The 26725-nt window shown below is 32.7% G+C and overlaps 4 protein-coding genes across 4 annotated transcripts; 3 read left to right on the plus strand and 1 right to left on the minus strand.

The window, feature by feature from the left end:
- Positions 1 to 1280: 1280 nt before the first annotated feature.
- On the plus strand, positions 1281 to 2653 carry LOC131025206 (zinc-finger homeodomain protein 11-like). Its single transcript, XM_057954860.1, has one exon. The coding sequence runs from the start codon at positions 1594 to 1596 to the stop codon at positions 2494 to 2496; it is 903 nt and encodes a 300-aa protein (XP_057810843.1). The 5' UTR covers positions 1281 to 1593; the 3' UTR covers positions 2497 to 2653.
- Positions 2654 to 11935: 9282 nt separating this feature from the next.
- LOC131025208 (uncharacterized) lies at positions 11936 to 15311 on the plus strand. The gene is made up of 5 exons (XM_057954861.1): positions 11936 to 12350; positions 12501 to 13540; positions 13897 to 14298; positions 14368 to 14576; positions 14920 to 15311. The coding sequence occupies exons 1-5, from the start codon at positions 12265 to 12267 to the stop codon at positions 15166 to 15168; spliced, it is 1986 nt and encodes a 661-aa protein (XP_057810844.1). The 5' UTR covers positions 11936 to 12264; the 3' UTR covers positions 15169 to 15311.
- A 2351-nt stretch (positions 15312 to 17662) lies between these two features.
- LOC131025209 (60S ribosomal protein L34-like) lies at positions 17663 to 19607 on the plus strand. The gene is made up of 4 exons (XM_057954862.1): positions 17663 to 17925; positions 18060 to 18139; positions 18859 to 18968; positions 19246 to 19607. Exons 1-4 carry the CDS (start codon positions 17847 to 17849, stop codon positions 19337 to 19339), a joined length of 363 nt encoding a protein of 120 aa, XP_057810845.1. The 5' UTR covers positions 17663 to 17846; the 3' UTR covers positions 19340 to 19607.
- A 1152-nt stretch (positions 19608 to 20759) lies between these two features.
- On the minus strand, positions 20760 to 22557 carry LOC131025210 (protein FEZ-like). The gene is made up of 3 exons (XM_057954863.1): positions 21887 to 22557; positions 21421 to 21716; positions 20760 to 21332 (listed from the first exon to the last, which is right to left on the minus strand). Exons 1-3 carry the CDS (start codon positions 22068 to 22070, stop codon positions 20814 to 20816), a joined length of 999 nt encoding a protein of 332 aa, XP_057810846.1. The 5' UTR covers positions 22071 to 22557; the 3' UTR covers positions 20760 to 20813.
- Between the last annotated feature and the right edge of the window lie 4168 nt (positions 22558 to 26725).

Below are 26725 nucleotides of genomic sequence, written 5' to 3' on the forward strand. Positions count from 1 at the left end.
TGTTCGAAATGTAATTAGAATTAGATCTATTAACCCAATAATTAATGACGTAATAACTGCATTTTTTTTGTGCCCTTCAATGTGTTCACAAATTTCGTGAGTATGTGCATGCTGATGCATTGAACCGTTTATGAAAGGTACATATTTTTAACAATATTGAATTCACTAGTCAAAAATTAACTCCTGAATCTCTTGACTAATCCTAAATTTTTAGAATTAATTATTTTGTACTTAGTTATTTAATAACTCATAATTACAGTCTAATTAATTATAATTTGAATTTAATAATATATAATTATAATTGAGTCAGAATTTAATTAAAACCGATGCTTGGAAGTGTGTCTCAATAATATTATAATTAATTTATATAATTTTTTTATTCAAATTATTTTATATAATTAAACATCAGTATTTTTGTGAGATATGGCACACCCAATTAATTAACAGTACAACCACCACATGTAATTAAGTAAATTAACTGCTTATATTAGTGGGGGCCAAGTCCCCCTCCCATACTCTACTCCTGCCACGTGTGATATATTTTTATATATTAAGATCACCCAAACACATCAATAAATAAATATTCTATAGAGAATCGCGAGCTCAAATTCAAAGAACTTTGCAATACTTCCAACTTCCAAGTCGGATGTATTGCGATTTGCACATAATTTTATCTACATTGTTAAAAACAAGTGTCATGTTTGAAAATAAAAAATAAAATTTGATTCGAATAAGTTTTTCATTCTAGATCAATTTTACGGTAGGATAATATTAAACTTTTTTATTTTACTTGTGTTACTAATGTAATCGTTTTTATTTATACTATATCTTATTTTTCATGGAATTATTAGAGATAAAAAAAAAAAAGTGAACATCACTAATAATTGGAGAAAACTTATTTAGGGACGGATGAAATATAAAACATTCGAAACTTACGAAAACAGGTATCTGTATTTATATATCGATTTGATGCGTTTTGCTGGTAATTATTTGATATTCGTCGTTACATTGTTAACGTAATTACTCTCTAGAAAAAATCGTTGAGCAGCCTCATACATATACAATTTCAACTTTCATTATTCATCTGATATGATATATACTCACGTTACGTATTTATATTCAGGTGTATTTAGATATAATGAATATAATTTTTTTTGGAGGGAAACTTGAATATGCAAAATTGCAAGATGGATAAGGGAAAAATTGAATTTGAAAATTAAATACGGTTGCATGAGTGTGAATATTAATTTCGGTACAACTAACATTGGCGTGTGCATTGTGAGTTATCACATTTTGTAAGTTATTACCACAACAACCCTATGAATCCAACCTTCAATTTTCCCAATAAACAAGTGGTTGACATTATTGGAAAACACTAACTTTTTGTCTCAAAACCCCACACAATAAGATCCACCAAATTCCCACACCTTCACTCAAAATCCTAAATCACCCCCAATTGTTTCAGTGCCAATCCAAAATCATCAAATCAAGAAAAAAAATTAATAGTACTAAAAAAAAAAAAAAATCCACCCTTATTTAGCAACCCTAACCCCAAAATTTTGTGCCCCAATTTTGTTTGAAATCTCACCACCAATGGACATAGACTTAACCCCAACCCCCACCCCCACCTCCGCCAAAAGCCCGGACGACAACGAAATCGACACGCCGCCGCACACTAGCAACGGCGGCGGTGGCGGCGGCGCACTCAAGCACCACCACCACCACCTCCCTCGTCGCCGCCATCCGCCCATCGCGGCGGCATACAAAGAATGCATGAAGAACCATGCAGCCGCGATCGGCGGCCACGCGGTGGACGGCTGCGGCGAGTTCATGCCGCCGCCGCCGCAGCCGTCCCCCGACCCCGCGGCGCTGACCTGCGCCGCGTGCGGCTGCCACCGCAACTTCCACCGCCGGGACCCCGAGTCCCCGACCTCCGCCGCCGCCATCACCCCGCCGTTCCTCGACTTCCGCCACCCCGCCGCCCCCCTCCCCAAGCGGTTCTCCCTCTCCCTCTCCCCCTCGCCGCCGCCGCCGCCTCCGGCGGCTGCGGCGGCCCCGTCGCACGTGTTCTTCGCCGGCGCCGAGGACCACCACCCGGCGCCGGTGACCCCCACCGTGGAGAATCCGGTCGGCCGGAAGCGTTTCCGCACGAAATTCAGCCAGGATCAGAAGGAGAAGATGAGATCGTTCTCGGTGAAATTAGGGTGGAAAATGCAGAAATGCGATGAGGCGGCGGTGAAGGAATTCTGCCATGAAATCGGAGTTTCCAAAGGAGTGCTCAAGGTTTGGATGCATAATAACAAGCACACATTCAAGACGGAAAGCGGCGGCGGCATTGCTAATGGCAGTGTGATCAGCTTCGAGCATAGCGGCGGCAGTGGCAGCGGCGGCGGCGGGGTGGAGGAGAGGAAGAGTGATCGCAACGGTAATATTTTTGTTGAGAACGGAAATGGATCAGTTCATCGTTTCTACGGCTCCTCTTCTTCACCTGCGTGATGTAACTTTTTTTTTTAATTAAAGGTAGATTGATTAATTAAATGGTGTTTAATTGTTAATGTGTTTGCTTTTTGCTGATTAACGGTAGGTTAATCGCTAATCAAATGCAGGATTAGGGAGTAATTAATTAGCAATAAAGGGTTAGTAATTTGTGTTAGCTACTAATTTTGACTGTCTCTTTCTCCACTTCTATTTCATTTTGAAAATTCCACCGTCTTTTTCACACGCACACAGATATTATACATATAATACATTATTAATTAGTAAATTATTGTTTTATTGGTTGCAAATTAGAGTTCACATATAAAGTCCGAGATGTGGTTGTATTAATTAATTATATGATAATTGATTAGTTGTTAATGACGACTTGGTCAGAATAGGCCATACTTTGCTGTCTGTAAACTGTCCCACATATTTTTCAGTGTTTTTATTTTATATTTTTTCATAAAATATTAGGGTTATTATGTATTAAGGAGATTACTAACTATATGTTTTTTTTTTTGGTTAAGGAGATAACTAACTATATGTAGATGGAGAATATTTTTTTGTTTATATTTATCTCCCTATGAATTAATTAGTTATGTAGACGTGGCTTCATGGGGTTGCATTTAATGTCTCATAATGTTTAGTTGGTAGAATTTGGAATGAGTTGAGAGGAAAAAAGGATATAATAGTTTGTTTATTTATTTTATTGTATTTGATTTATTTAAAAATATTTTTAAACAGAGTGAAAAATAATTATACTGTAATTTTTTAATAATAGTTTAGTTAGAATATACTCCCTCTGTCCACGAAATGAGTACCCGTATTTCCTTTTTCGTCCGTCCACGAAATGAGTACCCATTTTTCTTTTTGGCAAGTGTACCACACACATCTCTTTAATTAATACACTCAAAAAGTGGAACCCTTAAACTATTCACACTACACTCCATATATTTTTTAAAACCCGTACCGTCCACAAATGGGTACTCATTTCGTGGACGGATGGAGTAGTACTGTGTAACAACAGTAGGATTCAATGATGAGACTGAAAAAATAGCACTTCCCTTTTAAGTAATGCCACACCTGACCACAAACAGAATTTCTATTTTGCAATCATTGCTATTCTATATATTTTAAAGAAAATCCACTTATTGTAATGACGACTAGACCTATCCATTATCTAATTGATAATGTCGATATTTTAAACTAATACTCTTTACTTTTATTTTATTTTGGATGTCACGGATATAGAAGTTGGTTTTTGTAAAAGGTAGTGTGTTTTTAATTTATTTATTAATTAACTTTTAATAGTAATAAATAATTAAAGAATATATATATGAATATATTACGAAGAAATTTGTATAGCTTTTTTTTTAAATAACTCTTTATTATAAAATTCAATCGACTTACGTAATTGGGATTAACTTCGTATTATATATTTGAGTTTCCCAAATATAGTTGTTGGATGGTGAAGCCGACTAATTAATCATCTACTTAAATGTTAAATATAGTATATCATACAACTCAACAAGATAGTGTAAAAGACGCTTCTACCCCTGCAAGGTTAATTGACTTCGTTTGTAGATAGAAGAAATCGGAGCATTAGTGAAAGGGTGAAAGTGGTAAATTGCGTGGAAGGAATCGGACGGCGCAGCTATTTCAAATATTGTGTCCCCATTAACTAAATAAAAAATATTATCTTCTTGTTAAAAATCTGAACTTTTAAGGCAAGTAGTAAGTAGGGATTTTTGGCCCTGCACCTTACCAATTCTCTCTCTCCCTTTTTATCTTTAAATGATAAGATGTTTTATTTTTTATTTATTTTTTTGATAAATTATACTCCCTCCGTCCCTAAAATAAGTTCATCTTTTTCTTTTTTGGGACGTCCCCCAAATAAATTTCTCTTTCTTTATTTCCATTTTTGAACAACTACCCCACCACTAATAATACTTTATTTATTCTTACTTTTCACTTTTTCAGCACTTCCAATACTAATTATAACACTTTTTTCACCTTTTTCACCACTCTCAATACTAATTATAACATATTTTTCTCCACTATCAAAACATTTTACCATTTTTCCTTAAAACCCGTCCCGTCCCCAAAGAGAAACTTATTTTGGGGACGGAGGGAGTACTTCTTTCGTCCCAAGAATCTTAAGTCACTTTACTTTTTCGGCCGTCCCACGAATCTTAAGTCATTTCCTTATATGACAAAAAAAATTCTCTTTATTCACTTTTTCACCTGCCACAATTAACACACTAAATTTTATTTTCTTAATTCCCGTGCCGAAAAGAAGTGACTTAAGATTCGTGGGACGGATGGAGTATAAGTAAATAAAGAAAATTAATGACTGCACCACAATGAATTCGAACTCAAGATCTCAAACATTGGTCATTAATCATCTATCGCTAGGCCAACGCACAGACACAAAAAATTTCATTTTTTAATTACATTATTTGTGGTTCGAGTTATTTTGAGGGGTTTAATTTAATGCATGTGTGAGTCATTTTGCATTTTGTAATAATAAATTTTAAAAATAAAAAAGAAATTTACTCTCCCCAAATACTTTACGATATGAATATTATTATGAACAAAAACTTGAATTTGAAAATAAGTGAATTTTATATTTAGAGTTACACTCCTGTGCGGACATAATGAGTATGAATTAATACACTTTGATTATGAATTAACGAAGTTTAATTATGAATTAATGATTTTTATGACTTCTCAGATCACGAATTAGCAATCTCTTACCTGAAAGGCATATTTCTTCTTAAATAAATTACTCCTCATCAATATAACAAAATTACATTGGAGAATATCTTAATTAATTAATTAATTGGCTTTTTTTTCGTAAATTTAAACCTACAAAATGGTGTATCATCTTTGCAAATAAATGTTTTGACAGGCTCAAGCTCAAAGCAACTGGGCCCAAAAAGTGAAATCCCTATTTTTCATTTGGGCCCACGCCCCAGATGGCCCAATGAATCTAGCACACATTGGTGCATGCATCCTATTTAAATGATAGTGGGCTAATTAGGCTGGGCCGAATGATTATTTTAATACCTATCATTTTTATTTTAATAAGGCAGCTAAATGTTAGTGTATGGATCATATTAAATTTTGGGTTACTCGTCCATAAATTATCGAACTTTAGTCAAATTCTAGTTTTGCATAAAAACTTTTAAAGATAAACCTTGTAATTACTGAACTTTTATCAAATTCTAATTTTGCATGTAAATTTTAAAATGCAACGTGATAATTTCCGAACTATTGATTTATTTATTTTGCTACCAATCGAGATTTTGGCTAAATAATTGAAGTAGCATAATCGGTGAGAGAATAAAACGACGTATGTGAGGCACATCGCAACCACTATTCAAAAGTATGCAAAATAAGATTATCCGATTAGTCGTGTTAGTAGTAAATTTGGTTGTAATCCCGATTGGTAGCAAAATCAGATTAGATCAATAGTTCAATATTTACAACACTACTTTTTAAAATTTATATGTTTAATCAGAATTTGATGAAAGTTCGTTACTTTGTAGATAATTAACCTTTGAATTTTAGTAGCATAACTGAAAATTAAGAAAAGCGTCTCCATGTATTGGAATTCCGTATAATCATCTTTATATACCGTAGAAACATGATTTTATATATGCAATAACACTTATATTTTTCAACCCACAATAACATTTAATTTATATACAACATTGACGATTATTGGAAAAAAAAAAAAACGTGATCTACTTCCTACGCTCACTAATTCGACAGCTATCGATTTTTTTTAATTATTTTTTAGAAGTAATTTTTGATTTATTTCACCATCAATCAATAATACTTCCCGAATATTACGTTACGGCAACTTGTTGCATCCCCTTTAAATGCACGTAGATGTGATAATACATTTAATTTTGTCTTCCCCAAAATTGACATATTTCCTTTTTTTTATTAAGTTCAATAGTGACAACACTATATATTAATTATTAATGTACGATGAACTATCACTATATACGTATTACACCTTAATACTAAATTATACGTAATTGTTAAGAATTACTTCCTATTATAAGAGAACTTGCGTGACTCTTGCCGTCATTAGAATAATTGCGATTTATTTATTTTGTTGCAAATGTAAGTTATGTTGCTATTTGAATTTATAAATTATTCAAGATTGGTGGGCCTGCAATCAATTTTATTTAGATACGTTGCGTTAATTATATAGGACATGATAGTGAAATTGAAACTGTAGAAACACTATAAAAAGGCAAAATATTATACTATTAAATTCCAAATTATACATTTTTTTATTAAAATTATCTCGAATTATAAAAAATGCTTTCTAAAACTCCAAAATATTAGATTAATATAAAAGAAAATATCTCACGTCCATTTTTCAGTTGTCGGAATCATGATGTGGCTAGCCAGATGCCACCGTGTAATTTACATTTTATTGTTTTAAATGTTATGACACAAAACGACGTCGTTTTGAGTCAGCACATTTTTAAAAAATGACATCGTTTTGTGACGTCAGTTGATTCAAATATAAATTATACGGATATTTAATTAATAACCACTACATTATAAAGTAGGGTTAGTTGCCTATAAATACATAAACTATACTCAAATTTTGGTTTTTGACCAAATCTATTTTTTTGATCAAAAAATACATAAACTTTTATATTTTTGGAATTTGACCGAAGCCGAAAGTTCGTCGGCTAATAAATTGATTGTCTGAATTCTGATGGGCAATCCGAAGGTACCGTTAGAAAGCTCTTAATGTTATATTTCTAATGATACTTATATTGTTGGATTTTGATAACCGAAAGTGGTAAAAAAAATGGCATGAAAGTCGAGGTCACGAAACTCTATATTTTTTCTTTTTTTCGACCACTTCCGATTACCAAAACCCAACAATATAAGTATCATTAGAAAGACAACGTCAATAGCTTTCCAACTGTACATTCAGATTGGCCATAAAAATTCAGTTAATCAAGTTATTGGCCAACGAACTTTAGGGGTCATGTCAAATTCTAAAAAATTAAAAGTTTATGTATTTTCTGACCGAAAAAATAGATTTGATTAAAAACTAAAATTTGAGTATAGTTTGTGTATTTATAGACAATTATCCCTATAAAGTAATAAAAATATCTTAGTTTAGCAATTTAATTTAGTTGCCCCCAACTTTGGACTTTAAGAGTCAACTAAAGAGTGACATGAATCGCGTGGATATGCAGCAATTAATCTCACCGCCCAAATTCTTCGCTATAATAGTGATTAAAGTTGATTATACTGCATGATTCAATTTTTTTCAATTTTTGGGTCCTATAATAAAAATCTATTTTAAAATATAAATTAAAAGTTATTTTTAATTTTTAGATTATGAAGATTTATGATGAATCCATCGCTTTATTGAATAAGATTATGATATTAGATTCAAATTCCACGAGAATAAAAAAAATCCAATATTTAAATCTATACAATCTCACAGCGAATTGATACATATTCTACATAAAATTAAGGGTTAATAGCCGGAAAATAAACGAACTTTCACCGAATTTGCATATTGCACACATAACCTTCAAAAATAGCCCCAGAAGCCAGAACACATCACTTTTTAATTTAATTGCAAATTGCACACGGCGAAAGTTCCGATTACTTTTAAGTTTGACCGGCGATGACGTGGACAGTATTTAACGTACATGGCATTACACGTGGATTTTTTTACACGTGTGGCTCCACAATACACACTTTTTTTGACATGGTATTACTCTTAATATTAAAAAAAACAAAAAAACAAAATTGAAGAAGCCGGAAACCCAAAACCCCTCTTTCCAAAATCTTGCTCCGGCCTCTCACCTCCGCGATAGATCCGCCTCTGCGGCCCTAACCTCCGGCGCCGCCTCTCACCTTCGACCCATTTATTCTCTCACTCAAACTCAGGTGGAAATCTTCTCCTAAACTGAGCCCTAGCTCTCTCTCGTTCTCCGTCTGTAAGAGAACCGTCGTCGCTGTCGAGGGACCAACGAGGACGGCGATTGGTCGTCGTTCCACGCCCTCTTCCTCCGCCCCTCTTTTCCTCTTTAAATTCTTCTTCTCCTGTGTTCCTCTTCAAACCATCCTCTCTTTCATCCTCCTCCGCCACGCGCGGCCTAGCGGAAGTAGCGGAGGATTTGAGTGCCCTGTGACTCGTGTATGAAGCGAGAGGCACACCAGATCTGGGCACGTGTTCAGATCTGGGGATTCTCCCTAGGTTCGCGAGATGACTCCGGCGATCCCGCTCAGTGACTCCAAGTCTGCACCGACCTCGAGAACCTGAAATCGGCAACGGAGGTTCATTTATTGTTCATTTCCTTCTCTATTTGTAGATCTTGTAAGAAAATTGAGTCTTGTGAGGGTTTGGTTGGGGTGGCTGGATTTAGGCGGTGGTGGTGGATTGGGGTGGCTGCATGGTTTTAGGCGGTGGCGGCGGGCCGGCGGTGGTCCACGTAGGAAAATTCTGGGAGCCGCGTCAAATGAGATTAATGTGTTGGTCAACACGTGTGCAATTTGCAATTAAATTAAAAGGTCATGTATTCTAAGGCTATTTTTGAAGGTCATGTGCAATTTACAAATTCGATAAAAGTTCGTGTATTTTCTAGCTATTAACCCTAAAATTAATGAGTTTGTAATTTGTATTTTAAAAGAGATTTGTCGACTAATTCTTTCCTACGTGCATAATTTTTGTTTAGGAAAAAATGATTCGACCATTTTGTAAAAAAATTACAAATTAATATAAAATGATGATCCAACTCATCATTCTGAGGGTCGAAAATTTTGTCTCGTGTCATATTTGTAACTTTTTCAACAGAATGGAGTATTTTTTTTTTCCTTTCACGTGTATTTTAAATTTCAAACCAATTTTTTTTTCTTTCACGTGTATTTTAAATTTCAAACCATTTTATAACTCAATCCAAAGTCGGGCATAATGATGAAATCAAATGTGGTAAATATATAGCTACCTTAAAAAAATCGAGGTAATTAGCTTCTAAAAATAGTGCTTATGTCTTAAGTATATGCAAGCCACCTTTATGTAGTCTTGAGATTTAAGCCACTAACTTCCTTTTCCACCTTTTGTAACTTTATTCAAATTAAACTATGCGATCTACCAATCAAGAGATCAATTATGATAAATACTCGTCAATTAAACTTTTAACAATCAAACTAGCACGTTATCAATAATTATTATAGTTTCAATATATCTACGATGAATATTATAGGGTTATAGATTCTATGGAGAAATTAAATATTTTGCAAAATTTAGAATTATTAACATATTAATAATTTTGATGAACAAATATTTTAATTTGGGGTTCGAATTCTGGAATGACAAGATTTTCAACATATTAAATAAAATACGTATGTTCATCAAAATTAATGACCCGTACATCAAAATTATTGATTTGTTCAGCGTTTTGCAAATTCGCTAAATATATATAAAAAGGAATAAATTCAAGAATAAATATAGATTGTAGGATCAATCAATTTAAATGACCTAGAATAGTATATATGTAATTAACATCAAAATTATTGATCTAAATATTTGTATTTATCTACGGATCTTTTCCCGAGTAGTATATATGTAATTAACATTAAAATGGTTATATGTGATCAAATCTATTGATCATTTTAGTGTAGATCACACGACTTAAATTAAATTTCATTCGTTAAATATGAACAATAGTACCTTATAATATCACTTGATTTAAAAAATAATAATTTATTCCATAAAGTAATTAATGATAATGGATTTGTGTGATAATAAATTAAAAACCATATATATCACCCACGTTCACGTAAATTCAATGAGAATCATTTTTGTTGGGTCGATTTTATTAAAGATTGGGAATATTCTACCATTAAAACTAGTAGTATGAAAAATGTAGGGAATTGCATTCCCCAAAGACTTTGATGTCGAGCATAATATTTTGATATTTTCCCATGTGACAATTGGGATAAATTTCGTTTTCTGATATTATCGATGTGTGGTGACAATTGAGGAACAAGTGTGGCAAAAATTAACGCTATATCACTTCAATGACGATGACATCTTGACAAAAGACAATTTAAAAAAAAATGATTAAATTATTTTCTTTTTCTTTTTTGTTGAAAAAATTGATTAAATTATTTTCAAGTTAATATCTTCTCATGATTCGGGCATCGCAAAATTCGATCAAATAAAAGAAACACATGATCGACCTAAAAGATAATAAATTCCTGCATACGTTTTAGATTCTTTTTAGTTGTTAGGTCTTCATCCTTTAAAATATATATGTGTGTATATATATATGGAGAGAGAAAGAACAAGTTGTTTTAAATACATTAATTTTGGGGATAATATGATTTTGCACATAATTTTTTTTATAAAAAAATACATAAATTTTAATATTATAGCAAATTTATCAGTAATTTATGTTTACTTTTTCCAAAATTATCAAGTAAGAATGTCGATGTGTACTCATCGGACGTTTTAAAAAACATCGTATAGGACATTTCTAAATGAAGTCAATTAAAACGTCTGATGAATGCACACCGACATTTTGACCTGTCACGTCGGTTTTAATTTAGACAAAAATTAAATTTATGGTAGAATTATTGAATCATTAAAGTTTATATATTTTTTGTCTTCTTCCAAATTTTGTGTGGAAAACGAGTCTACCCCAAATTGATATATTTAAGCATAAATGACCTTTATTTTAAAAACGATGTAAGAGTAGACTTGAACCTTTAACTTAAAGTATACTTTAACATACACATAAAAAAGTTTGAGATTTGTAAAAGACAATTTTCTTAATATTTAATTTTATAATGAATATTACTCCTTTTTTATATAAATTAATAGTATTAAATAAAGAAATTTAAAAGGCCGCGTCACAGAGAACTTGAACTCAAGATTTTTGGTCTTATGCATTACCTCCTTACCGCTTGGCCAATACACGCACACGTGAATATTACTCCTTTCGTCCCTGTAAATTGTGGTGGTCTTATTATTATATCGGGACGTCTCTAAAAATTATGATTTTTTTTCTTATTTAGAAATGACTCTACAAATTTATCCTCTCACTATTTAAAAAAAAAATGTAGGATTCAATTTCCACTCAAATACAATTATTATATTTTTTCTTAAAATTTATCTTTGTCTTCATTACACGAGTATCTATAAAGGGAATAGTATTATATAATAATTCACACAAAATATAGATAATTTTAGGATTTTAAATAACAATGAATGCATGTATTCGAACAAGTTGTCTTCTTCTCTCTGCAGAATGAAACGATCGACAAAACATTCTTGACTTTCTAACATCCCTCCCCTCTTTAGAAACGTGTTAACCGTTAATTCTTCCAAATACTCAAACCGACAAAAGACTTCTGAGAAATCCAAAGGGCCAAACTCGACGGTCCAAAATTATTAAAAAAAGAAAAAGGAATTCAATTCCTACAAAATTAAAACCCCAAATATCAAGCATGATGCTAGACGCAAAGATTCCTAATTCTCTCCTATCTCCCAAAATTAACTATTTCTATTCTTTACAATAATTCTTTTTCACCTCTATTAGTTGAAAACTCAGATTCTTCTCCACCAATTTAGCCGTCCCACAAGTGCTCTTTCCACTTAATAATTTCCCCAATCAAAATCAAAATTCCACTATATATATATTCGAGTGCTCATAGACCTCAAACTTTCTCTTTACTTCGAAATGAAAAATCACTTCTTTGTTGATTGAGTTTTTGCAGAAAACAATGTTTAGTTTCTGTAGTATTTTCTTGGCTTCTCTGTGTAGTTTGATGCTCAAGATTCTTGGCCTCATTCACAAACACATATACATGTATATATATATTCTTCTAAATCCCAATTTTAACTTTTATTATTATTATTATTATTATTATTATTATTATTATTATTATTATTATTATTATTATTATTATTATTATTATTGTTATGATCATTTTAGGAATAATTTGTATGCATTTTGCAGATCAAAATCGAGTCTTGCTGAAGATAAAGATGAGAGCTCTGTTTCGTTTCAGAGCGGTTTAGTTTCTAAAAATAGTAAGTGCCAAATTTTGTCTGGTAATAATAATGTGAGTGGATTCTTGGAAGAGCCCAAGACAGCAGTGGGATTTGTGGTCCAAGAATTGTTTGTCGGAGAAGATAACGTTGTTGTGAGCAGTGATCAGTCTGAAAAAATCATGGGATTCGAGCAGAGTTATGAAGAAAAAAGTGTTGAATTTGATCAAAAATCGGACTTTTCCTCACCGTTTTACTTCAAACTGTTTAATCCCAATTCTCCCTTTAGCAATGAAGAGAAATCATCAGAAATGGAGAAAACTGTTTCTTTAGTAGGTGTTTATGGTGAAGAAGAAGAAGAAGAAGAAGTCGATTTTCGGGTTGAAGAAGATGAAGAATTTGCTTATGAAATTGAATTGATTCCCAGCAGCCATTCTTCAACCCTTTCTGCTGATCAAGAATCGGATGGTGATAGAGATTGCGCCGCCGCGCCTGAAAAGGTCGAGAAAAATGATTGGATGAGTAGTTTTCTTGATGAAGTTGATCATGAAAATGAGGCCAGTTTTGATGATGATGAGTTCATAGAGGTGGAGCCTCAGTGTGTGAAGCTGAGTGATGAATTGGATTTGGATTTGGACAGAGGAAGTGATGATTCATGTTCACCAACATCATGTGCAGATGCTAACACTTCACAACAAGAGCCAAAAAAGTGTTGGGATTCGGATTGTGATGAAGATGAAGATGAAGATGAACAAGATGTTCTGTCCCAACACCAGAATTTGGTGCAGCAGATGAAGATGGAGCTCAAGAGCTGCAGAATCGGCGGCCTCCCGACGATCTCCGAGGATTCGGAGACGCCTAAGGTGGTTGAGGATTTGAGGCCTCTTGAGATTGATCACAAGATTGGGTACAAGGAGTTGATGGAGGGAATCCAGAGATTCTACAAGAGCTATGCAGAAAAGATGAGAAAATTGGACATCTTGAATTACCAGACAGCAAAAGCTATTAGTAAGTTATTCTTCTTCTTTTTTTAAAAAAAATTCAAGAATTTAGGTTAATTTGGTTGCAAAACATGATCAAAATAAGTAGGTTCTATTTAATGTTGGATACTTTTGATTTTGCTGTTTGAATTATTGAGCTTTAGTGAATGGTATGGCACTTTATAGTCAACATCCACCTCCATTTGTTTATGTGTAAAACTATTAATTGGGCTGAAAAAAGATCAAATTTTGAATATGGGGATGGCTTCTTTTAATCAAATTCTATTTTGGAAAGTATGGTTACTATTCACTTAGTGCATTCTTGCTCATAGCCTAGTCACATTCTTGACCTAAAAAAATTTGATCTTTATTTGGTTATTGAAGGTTTCTTGCAGCTGAAGGACTGTGATGTATTCACAGCAGGCAAGAAAAGGGGCAGCTCTGTGTTGCCAAGATTCTTGGCTGGGAAAGTGAGGAGGGTCTATGCTGATCCGATGCATAAAACCTTGAGCCAATTGCGCGGCGATTTGGAGGTGGTCTACGTTGGCCAGATCTGCCTGTCGTGGGAGATCCTGTGGTGGCTCGATGCAAGGGCGTGGGAGCTGCTTGAGCACGGTGGTGGTGAAGGAAGGCGCTCCTACAACCGGGCCGCTGAGGAGTTCCAGCAATTTCAGGTCCTCCTGCAGCGGTTCATGGAGGACGAGCCGTTCCAAGGGCGTAGGAACGACAACTACGTGAGGACCCGGTGCGCCCTCCGTAGCTTCCTCCAGGTCCCGACTATCAAAGGTAATTAGGAGCCCGTTGAGCCCGTGCATATACTGCTTAAACGTTCGTTATTTATTCGATGTGTTGCAGATGATTGTGGGAAGATGAGCAAGGAGTTGGAGGGAGATGTGATCACACTAGAAATGTTGATGGGGATCATAAGTGAGACAATGGTGATTTTTCAAGATTTTGTTTTTGGTGACAAGAAGGTTATGACTAATAGTGGTGGCCTAATGGCTAAGCTTGATGATGTTCAACAACATGGGTTGCTTTTGGATGTTGTCTCAAGCCTTGACAAGGTTTGTTTTTCTCTTTTGGGATGATAGTCTGTAAATTACTGAATTTTCTAGTTTTGCACATCAACGATCTGATTTTGTTGGTTTGATTATGTCCTCATATTCAAATTGAATTGAAAACGACGATTTTTGGTAAGTAAAATTGGGTTGGAATCCAAAATCGTCGACAAAATCAAATTAAAATAAAAATTTAATACTTGTCACGCAGATTTTCAAGTTGATGTGCAAAATCTGAATATGGTCAAAGTTCGGTAATTTACATGCTATAATCCTTCTTTTTTCGGGTATAAAGATCGTTTTATTAGTGGTTATGTTCGATAAATTAAGTTCGAGGCTCGATTCGCAGAAGGGGAGGAGGATGAAGGAGGTGATGAGAGGGCAAACGTGCATTGTGAGGAAGATGAGGAAGCATGAAGAGAGAGGATTGGATAGAGAGATGGCGGCGGCGCAGGTGGATTTAAGGTTGGTTTCGAGGGTTTTGAACATGTCGAGATTGAGTGGGGATCAATTAGTTTGGTGCCAAAAGAAATTGAACAACATTGATTTTGTGGGGAGGAAGATGAGAAGGGATGCATGTTTTTTGCTTTTCCCTTAGATTTTTTCTTGTTTTATAGTTTTATATATGTAGCTGCATTTTGCTTCCCACTTGTAAATCAAGGCTAGGAGAAGTACTTAGATGATTTTCTTATGTAAAATCGGGATCACTTGAATATAAATACGATAATACTTAACTTTATACTTCCTCCGTCCCAGCTGAAATGTCCTATTTTTTTTTTTGGGTTGTCCCACTTGAAATGTTCTGTTTCTTTTTTTGGCAATACATTCTCTCTCTCTGTACTTAATATTTAAATAATTTTCATCAACCCACTTTATCTACTTTATACACATTTCTTAATCTCCGTGCCGAAAAGAAAAAGACATTTCAGCTAGGACGGAGGGAGTATAATATATGTACGGATTCAAATTCACTTTTTACATAAAATCAAGGGGCCATCGGTCATCCCACGCATACATATTAGAAAATTTTGGACGAAATTAATGGATCATAATATCGGCGTCGCGTCTAAAGAATTTAACACGAAAAGCAAAGTAACGAAGAAACAGTCGACATCTTTCCGTAAACAACAAATTTTGTTTTTTTACTCAATTTTATAGTAGCTCCGAAGAAAAAAAGAAAACCATTCAAGAAAAATTGACATTATATATGTAAAAAAGAAAGAAAAGAAGAAGAAGATGAAGAAGACATTATAATGTTTGTATTAGGTAGTTTTTATCTTTTTCCACTTTTTATTATATGGTGTAATCAACTACATCTAAGATTAATTTTATGAGGTTATATCGTGTGGTGTGTTTGTGGGAAACAAAGTGCAGGCTTTTGGTGGGATAAAGGTGTTGGAAGTGGTGGTGCATATTATATGCTAATAATAATTTAAAAAAATGCAAAATATTTGTAATAAGTATAATATTTAGTGTCTCTTTCTTGCAAATAAATTTATATTATTGCATATTGAGATGGTTTGAATTTTAGTGGGCCAACTAAAAAGACATGCAAGCTTAGGTGTTTGAGATGGGGCCTGGATACTTGGGCCGGTGGAATACATTAATTATCCATATTTAAAACGTGTTTATATATTATACATGTTCATTCATATTTGATGTACTTTCATTATTATTATATTATTATTATTATTATTATTGAAAAAAAGTTAATTTTCGTCTGTTGAACCAAATAGTTGACTATTATTATTATTATTAGATGTACTCCGTCCGTCCCACGAATCTTGACACGTTTTTCTTTTTGGACCGTCCCACGAATCTTGAGACATTTCCAAATAAGGTAATAATTACTATTACTTTTCTCTCTTACGTTATCACTTTTATATTATATTAACTATACACTTAAAACACTAATCTACAATCCCTTAATTCTCGTGTCGAAACCAAATGTGTCAAGATTTGTGGGACGGAGGAAGTACTCAACAATGCTGCCTTTTTATCAAACTAGTCAACTCCACTCATCTCTATTCCTCAATTGCGTGGGTAAGATATATTTTTGAAGAAAATCCGAGTTAATAGAAGTATGAAAGAAAAAATCTATAAATATTTTGATGAAAATTTTAGCTCAAAATAATCGATAAATAAAAAATGTGTTGATAACATATTGATAGTTGATTTGACACATATCCAACTATAATAGGAGAGATCTTAATTTCGATGCACATTATTTGGCAAGGGGCCCATGTGGTTTGTTTTATGATGTAATTCCATGATTTCCATCGCATATTGATGGGGTTTGTGTAACTCTTGTTTTTGTTGATTCTTGAATGAACTCTTTTTCTATTTGGTTATATATATATAAAAACATACTATAAGTTAAGAAATTAATGAATTTTGAATTTATAATTATGAAAAGCATTAATTTCGAAATTATAATTATGAAAATATTATTAAAACTTATATTCAATTCTATAATATAAAAGATATCCCACTTCGAAAAATATATATATGTCTTTTATTAATTTAATTACTATTTTTCTCCCACGATAGCAAAACTAGGATAATAAAAACTTGTGGATTCATTAGACCCATTATCTAATTGGGCTATTTTCATGTGAAAAAGTTTGAAAGTTGAAGGTGGTAATAAATTTAAATTTTTAGATACTCTCTCCGTTTCACGAATCTTGATACGTTTGGTTTTGACACGAGAATTAAGGAGTTGTAGGTTAGTGTTTTAAATGTGCAGATAATAAAGTATAAAAATGATAAAATAGGAGAGAGAATGTAATAAAAGTGATAAAGTAGGAGAGAGAATGTAATAATTATTACCTTATTTGAAAATGTGCACGATTCGTAGGACGACCCAAAAAAGAATACGTGTCAAGATTCGTGGGACGGAGGAAAGTACATTTAACATTAATAATGCTATGTTTATAAAGACACAATTAAAGAGGAGACTAAATATTCAGCCCACCTAAACAATATGGGCCTAACGGATTTGGACTTAAAAAAATATTCAGCCCACCTAAACAAAATGGGCCTAAAGGATTTGGTCTTAAATGTAACCCGAAAGAAGCCATTCGGGCCATCCAAACCCAAAGAAGAATCAGAGCCCTAGATTTCAAACACGCATAAGAAGGGAAGATCACAACCGTTGAAGCTAGGGCTTCAACATCCGCAGCACTCCATTATATACTTCTCTCACTTCATTTTTCTTCTTCCTCCTCCGCCACAGCCACTCTCAACAACGCCGAGTTTTTTCGATTCACGTCCAAAATGGTGCAGCGGCTCACCTACCGGAAGCGCCACAGTTATGCCACCAAATCCAACCAGCACCGCGTCGTCAAGACTCCCGGTAAAACTTTTCTCACTTTAATTTTTTGTTCGGATTTGCTCTTACTGATTGATTCGATGAATGCGTTATTTGATTTTGATCGATTCGTTTGGTTTTTATGATTGATTGAGTGTGTGTTTGTGTGTGAAAATCAGGAGGGAAGCTAGTCTACCAGACTACCAAAAAGAGGGCAAGTGGCCCTAAGTGCCCTGTCACTGGCAAGAGAATCCAAGGGGTATGTATAGCTCGTCTATGTTAATGTAGTGTGTGAAATGTGATGATTGTTGTTTCTCGATTATGTTGGTGAAATTGTGCGATTACTGTGTAATCGAACTGAGAGAATGTTATTTTTTGATACTGTGTAATCGGACCGAGAGAATGTAATCGAAACTGTAGAGTTTGATTCTGTGGTATCGAGCTGAGAGAATGTTATCTTTTGAATATCATGTATAAAATCTAATGTATTGTTTTCTTCGATGTTATCTATATAGTTTTTTTGTTCCTGCCTCTGTTTAGCAATATCTGAGTTTGGGATGATCAGTAGTAGATGGTTGCTAATTACAGTTCGTTGCAATTTGTAAATGAATCACATTTTAGCTTTGCTGCTTATTTGATTGCTGTCTAGTTAAATGAGTGATGTCATTTGCTCATGTACATATTCGAACTGTGTTTACTTTATTGTCTGTTGTTTTCATCATGATCATACGATGGATATGTGCATCTTTTTTTTGCCATTGAAGATGTGTTTTGAGTCTGAAAATTTTACTATATGATATGTAGCTCGTTAGTCATCTTGTTCGTGCTTCTAGATTGTAATTCATCTGCTGCTATGAAAGTTTGAACTGTTAATTGAATTTATGGTATTTGCTTGTGGTTCTTTGTTCTGAATTATCTGATTCCCCTTTCAAATTAATAATTTTGTGTCTGATCTTTTTCGTTGCTGCTTATTATCAGATTCCTCACTTGAGACCTGCTGAGTACAAGAGGTCTAGACTATCCAGAAACAGGAGGACTGTGAACCGTGCCTATGGTGGTGTTTTGTCTGGTGGTGCTGTGAGAGAAAGGTTTGTTTTTTCTTGCATTTAGTTACTGTCATTCAACTTTTCAAGATTTTGGTTACTTGCATTTGTGTCATTCACCTTTTTAAGGTTTTGGTTCTTGCATTTGATTACTACCTTTCCTGCCATTCACCTTTTCAAGATTTTGGTTACTTGCATTTGTGCCATTCAACTTTTTAATGTTTTGGTTCGTGCACTTTGATTACTACCTTTCGCCTGTGCCGGATTCCAGCATTTCTATACACTAAACTGTCTCACATCCATCTCTCGTTGTGTTATCTAGGATCATTAGAGCTTTCTTGGTTGAAGAACAAAAAATCGTGAAGAAGGTTTTGAAGATACAGAAGGCAAAGGAAAAGGCTGCTGGCAAGAGCTAAGTGTGAGTTACGCGCTGAGTTAGTTTTGGATACGAGTAGCCAAGAGGAATCATGGAACTATACCGAGAGTTTTTAAGTGTGATATCTGTATTTTTCGTTGGGTCTCTTTCGAATATCACCTCTCCTTTTCTCCTTCAGTTTGTCGAGATATCTACTTCCTTAGGATTTCCAGTTTTCGTCCCTTTCATGACTATCAACTCATTTTGGGCTTCGTTTATGTCAACTTAAAATTTTGTCTAATTAATTTGTGATTCGTGATTGTTTCTTATTTCTTCATATGTTTTGTACTGCTCTCTTTATTTGCTGTTGCTAATATCATTTTTCAATTTTGCTTCCATATTTTCTCATGTGGTTAAAGAATTAAATATTGAAAATTGATGCTTAGTGAAAGATAGCTCATAAGGTCATGTAGTAATGGACATATGAGTGTTTATTTGGTTGTTAGAATATGACTTAACTTCTACTATTGTGCCCTTATTGTTTTAAACTCATTTTTTCACCATTTTCTTAAATTGTATATTGCCTTAATTAGCAGTTTGGAATCCTTTTAACAGAAACCATCTTGTCGGATCATTACTTCTTTAGTTCATTTAGCAGCAATGTATGAAGATCTATTCAATTGTATCCATATTAGGGAATATTTTTTTAAATAAATATATAATCATCCAAAATAGTAGCACTAACTATTCTCCGTGTACTTTTATTTTCTTTATAATTGTGAGAAGAAAATTCATGAGGCAAAAAATAAATTGTAACCGATAAGATAATTAGTAAAAATAAAAGCAATGTTTTGTACTACAATATATAGTTTTTATGTTTTTCCTTGTATAAATTTGAGAAAGTCCGAACAAATTTTTCTGTCTTCGTATTCTTCTTTTATTATTTACCGTAAATTTGTGATTTTTTTTTTCTTTGAGTTGAATTGGTGTTATTTTTATCTGTCTGGAATTGGAAGCTTAACTTCGTTATTCTTCATGATTTATGAGTTGTTATTCTTCATCATTTTGACCGCTCTTTTACCTTTCATCTGAGGCCCATATACATATATAAAAAAGAAACTATATGATCAACGGTTGTCAAAAAAAAAAAAAAAAAATCTTGGTCCCTAGCTTACTGCAGAAAAAAGTTGTACTACATGATTCCATATATATTAAATAAATAGATAAAATTTCATTTTAAAATATAAATTATAAATTATTTTTCGATCATGAAAAACTGCTAATTCACGTTGTTAAATGAATTCGCTATTCTTAGTTTAAATCTTACGAGGACGAAGAAAATTCAATCATCTCGTGCGAAGAAGCTAATTAATAAAAATGCACGAGAGAGTTAATTTAATTTTAAAAGTAGTATATTTAACTACTTTCTTTTACCAAAGTCCTAACACAACACTACTAATATATCAAAGAGAAAAACGGGAAGAGATACAAAAAATTGGAATAAATTAATTCGAAGCATGATATGATATATCTAATCAAGTGTAGCAATTGTTAGTAGAATAAGCCGTGGACAATTCACTAGGGCAAGGAGATGAATATTCCCACACCAAATTCGAGCTCAATGCAAAACCATAACTCGGATACCTAATCATCATCCCCCACTCCTCCTCATCATTCACACCTCCACCATTCTCCTCCGCCGCCGCCCCGTCACTCGGCTCCGGCAGCCTGCGAAAACCCGCGTCCCCGAGCACAGAAGTCGACATGTCCAGCAACAACGAGGAAGCGTCGTTGGTGGAGATCTTCGGAGCTCGTTGCTCGTGATCGTGAAACGACGTCGTCTCGTCGCGAGGAGCACTAAAGATCGCATTTTGTTGCATCCCATTTGACGGCCATTGATGATTTAGGTGAGAGAAACTCGACGGCTGCAAATCGTTGCAGAAGCTCATCGTAGTGTTGTCGGAGATTGGTGAGATCCAAGATTGGGAGAGAGAGAGAGCCCTTTGTGCACTTGAGCTTGCTTTCTTGAAAATCCTACATATGGCCCATGCTTCCTAGAAAAAGTCAAAAAGTCAAAGTTAGGTTAACTTATGACGGTTGGATTCGAACTCGAGACTTTAAATAAAGATTCCTTGCACTGACATGTGCGGGGATAATTTTGTCCAAATATTTCTTGGGGGAGGCCGAGGGCAGCCGGAACTCGTGCATCATCCAATCGGTTTTAGTCCCTCTCGCGGCTCTCCCCCTATAGAAAACGAGCGACTTCTTCAACCCTATACACTTGGCGCCGCCGCCATCGGATGAGTAGATTGGCCGGTCGGTGCCGGTGGCCTTCCAAAATCCGGCGCCCGTGACACGGTTTGGCCGCGCGCTGTTCCGGTACTTCCTGTCCCTAGGGCAGTAGAAGTACCACTCCTTCTCTCCCGTGCTCGCCATCTCTGGTCAACGGTGGCGAACACAATTCATCAAATCGAATCATAAAAAAATTATCATCTGAAAATCTCTAACTAAAAAAAAATTAATAATAAAAATACAGCTCCTATCAAAGATTTTTTTTTTTTCTACAAGATATACGAATAAAATAAAATAAAATATTAGAATTTCTTACTTGGAAGATCCCACGGATCGTATTTGTAGATATCAAGCTGCTTGATGAGCTCAATGGAGAGAGGTTTGTGTTGAACTTTTCTTCTTAGATAAAACCCTACTAATTCTTCATCAGTTGGGTGAAATCTGAAGCCAGGAAGCATAACTTCTGCATTATCATCACTTTCAATCCTCTCCTGCTCCATTAATTACTTCTACTTCTAAAAAAATCGACAAACCCTAAAAATTCTCGAGTTTGAAAACCCTAAATATGAAGAAGGCAAGGCGGAGGTGGAGGATCGGCCGCGTTTCTTGCTGGTTTTAAAGCGGATCGATTCTTGAAAAAATCGCGGTTTTCGCTTGCAAGAGATGAAGAAGCTTTGATTCGTAGGGTGAAGAGAGTTGAAGAAGAAGAAGAGCTACCAAGAAAACCCTAAGTGAAGAAGAAAAATATATATGTGTGTAGGCTTTGACTAAAATCTCCACTTCCTTAATTACGACTCATGAACTTAACCTTGTTTGGATTAGTTTATGTCCAAATTGAGGGATCTCAAGAGTGTAAAATATTGAGGGTTTTGGATATATATTGAGGTTTGACATGATATATATGTATATATAATTAAATTGTATGTATGTATGTATGTATCTTTCATGTGAAGACAAAGCAAGCTTCTGAATGCATGGTTTCCATATGGGGTTGTGTTTGAAATCTTTGCATAGAAATGAGGAACAGAAAACCAACTACCAATGCAGAAAACTCAAAATTATATTCAGCTGTCAAATTCCCATTAGATTATTATATGTATATATTTTTGAGCTATAGTCTTGGTCAGAATTGTTTATTTTTAAAATATTTGAATTTAAATTTGTAAATGGAGTCAGTGTCTCAGGATCCAAAAATGCCACTTCTAATTCCATTCCCCACAGCTTCTATTCCACTGACTTTTGTCAGATTTGAATTAATTGTTTGAATAATTTGCTTACGTGTGACATATATAGATCTAAGGTAGGTTTAATTAGCCATATCTATCTATTATTTAATATGATACATATTGGAGCATTTCCCATCACTCTCTCTCCTATGTGGCACTCTCACAATGTAGTATTTACTTCATTCTCATTCTACACAATATGACATTTTTACATTTATTTTCATTCATCCCACATTGAATTTATACCAAACTTCATCAATTCATTACCTAAATAAAAGGCTCAATCTCCATGAGTACATTTGCTCATCTAGCTTTCCCACATTGATATTCTATTAAATTTAATCATGGGAAAATCTAGATAAAGAAATACTTATAATATGTATTTCAAATAAATAATTTTTCACATTTCTTATAGTTGCAATAGTTTTTCACATTAAATTTATATTAAACATCATAATTCAAACTCTAAAAAAAATTGTAATTAGATTTCAATATTTACAAACCTAAATAAATAATACTAGATGTTTTAAAAATAAATAGGTTCTTCATTGAATTTGGTCATATAAAATAAAATAATACTTAAATGTATTTTAAATAAATAAGTTATTCAATTTAATTTCGTCATATAAAATAAAGAAAATGATACTAAGATATATCATTATGGTCATAATAAGTGTAGAATTGATGAAGTTTTGTAAGAATGTGTTGATCTAACACATTCTCATATATGACATTTATTTCAAATTAAATTATTTCCTATATATTTTTGCACTAAAAAAAAAGGCTTAATCTCCATGCATATATTAGCTTATCATCGTTCCCACGTTGATATTTTATCATTCTTGCATTGATCTTAAATTGAACTTGATCATGAAAAAAACATAAATAAAAGGATACTTTTGATGAGATGCATTTAAAATAAATAGATTCTTCAATTTAATTTGATCATAAAAAATAATTTCAAATAAATTATCTTTAATATCATCACATATATAATAAAAAAAGTGGAATACTCCTATGTTGCATCATCATATTTTTGCATTTTTATTTATCCTAATTTTCCAAAGATTTTAATATTTGGTTTATCCTAATTATCAACCAATTATTAATTTATATTTTGCATCATCATATTTTTGCATTTGAATATTTATTCATTCTTATTTATCTAAATCTTTTCATCCCATATTGATTTTTTTATGTGATTTCACCAAAATTAAACCTATATAAAAGGATGTTCTTACTCTTCAAACCAAATTTTCACATTTAATTGGTGGAATGATTGATCAATTTTATTTGGTTAAATAAAAAATTATTTAATTTTATTTTTAAAAACAAATACTTGTGATTAAATAAATAATTCTTCATTTAAATTTTGTCATAAAATAAGATATTTTGCACAATTTTTTTATTTGTAAAAGTTGGATTACACATTGATTTTTTATGAAAATTTACCAATTGAGATACTAAATATATTTATATGATATAATTTGAATCTCGTATTAATATTTTTAAGCCTTAGACGGGATGATTATCGAAACTTAGTTATGGTCTTTCAAACTTCAAACAAGATGATACTTACTAGCCAGTTATATTCTTTTAAACTCCAAACGGAAATGATGCTTGAAACTCAATTATGGTATTTTAGATGATGCACATAAGCCTATTATGTTTTTTCAAGCTCCAAACAAGATGATGTTTAGAAGTTAGTTATAATCTTATAAGCTTCAGGTTGTATAACCTCACGAGTTAATCATGGTCTTTCAAGCTCCTAATGAAAATAATATTTAGAAGTGAGTTATGATATTTAAAGTATCAGATAGTGATGTTCAAATTATTTGATGCATAAAAGTCAAATTTAGTGTTTCAGGATCCAGACAAGATAATGCTTAAAAGTTTGGCGTTATTTTTTGAGTTCTTGATGATCCTCTGGTTTTATAGAGTTGAGATGAGATGATGCTTATATGACATATGAATCTTAAATTAACTTTTATCCGTCAATACAGAAAAATCGTACAAAATTTATATGAAAGGGTATTTTTATTATTTTATCAAAAAATTGAACATTCAATTGACGAACCTATTTATTTTAAAAACATATATATTTTTATTGAGGTTTGCAAATATTTAAATCTAATTACAATTTTTTTAGACTTTTAATTATGAAGTTTAATATAAATTTACTGTAAAAAGCTATTGCAATGATAAAAAAAATATGAAAAACTATTTATTTGAAATACATATTACAAGTATTTTTTTATCTAGATTTTTCCTTGATTAAATTTAAAAGAATATCAATGTGGGAAAGATAGATGAGCTAATGTATTCATGGAAATTGAGCCTTTTATTTAGGTTATGAATTGATGAAGTTTTGTATAAACACAATGTTGGATTGATGAAAACAAATGTAAAAATGTCATATAGTATAGAATTGAGGGTGAAGCAAATAATAAATTGTGAGAGTGCCACGTAGGATATAAAATAGTTATGATAAATAAATATTCGCATATAAATTGACATGAATTAGTTTGAATCTCATATCAATTTTTTAAGCCTTCGACGAGATGATTCTTAAAACTTAGTTATGGTCTTTCAAACTTCAAACAAGATGATGCTTACTGGCCAGTTTTATTATTTCAAACTTCAAACGAAATGATACTTGAAATGCTGTTATGGTATTTTAAGCATCAAATGAGATGATGCACATAAGTCTGTTATGTTTTTTCAAGCTCCATACAAGATGATGTTTAAAAGTTAGTTATGATCTTATAAGCTTCAAATTGTATAATCTCACAAGTCAGTCCTGGTCTTTCAAGCTCCCAATGAAATAATGTTTATGAAGTGAGTTATGATATTTAAAGCATCAGATAGTGATGATGTTCAAACGATTGACGCATAAAAGTCAGATATAGTGTTTCAGGATCCAGACGAAATAATGCTTAAAAGTTTAGCGTTCAAAAGTCAAATATTGTCTTTCGAGTTCTTGATGATCTTCTAATCTTACAGAGTTGAGATGAGATGATGCTTATATGACATATGAGATCTTAAATTAATTTTTATGCGTCAAAATAGAAAAACTATAAAAAAATTATATAAACAAGTATTTTTATTATTTTAGCAAAAAAACTAAGATTTAATTGACGAATATAATTGAGATTAATATAATGTAAATTTATTACATCAAATTAAATTAATTAAAAATAATTATATTATGTAAAAATAATATACATAATTTAAAGTCCCGTCGAAATTTCGACGGGTTATACACTAGTATTGTAAAGATTATTGACAAATCAATGAAATTAACTACTGTTTTACAATATTATTTGGGGCCCTTTATCTATTTATTTATTTTTACATCATCTAAATTAATTACTATATATGTTTGCTTAAAACAAAGTTGACTTCTTCTTCTTAATTCAGCTTTAGCAATTAATTATGTGGTTTTTTGTCGATCAAGTTGATAAAGGAAATTGACACATACGTTGTATTACTTCTTAAGCATCAGTGCTTTGGATTTATTGTAAAATCTGTAAAGTAATTAAGAATTAATATATATGTGACACGTATTATATATTAATGCAGTCATATAATCTACACAACGAACTTGATATAAGCAATTAATAAAAATCGCTAATGGACCTCTTGTTTGGACACATCACAAATGAAATATTTTCTTCTTAATTGGTCATAAATTACTTTTATATATAATGTAATATACATATATATATATATATATATATATATATATATATATCATATTAATAAAAAATGCTAGATTAAAGTATAGTAGATAATAAATAAAACTACAAACTCATTCGAGTATAATGGGGCACACGTGGGAGCCTTAATTAATTTATAACAAATGGCTTTAGTGTTTGCTTAAAAAATAAGGGATTAGTTCAAGAACACATCTCCTTGTTTTCCTATAA

The sequence above is a fragment of the Salvia miltiorrhiza genome, chromosome 5, assembly GCF_028751815.1.
Source record: "Salvia miltiorrhiza cultivar Shanhuang (shh) chromosome 5, IMPLAD_Smil_shh, whole genome shotgun sequence".
In the NCBI taxonomy this organism is placed as follows: Eukaryota; Viridiplantae; Streptophyta; class Magnoliopsida; order Lamiales; family Lamiaceae; genus Salvia; species Salvia miltiorrhiza.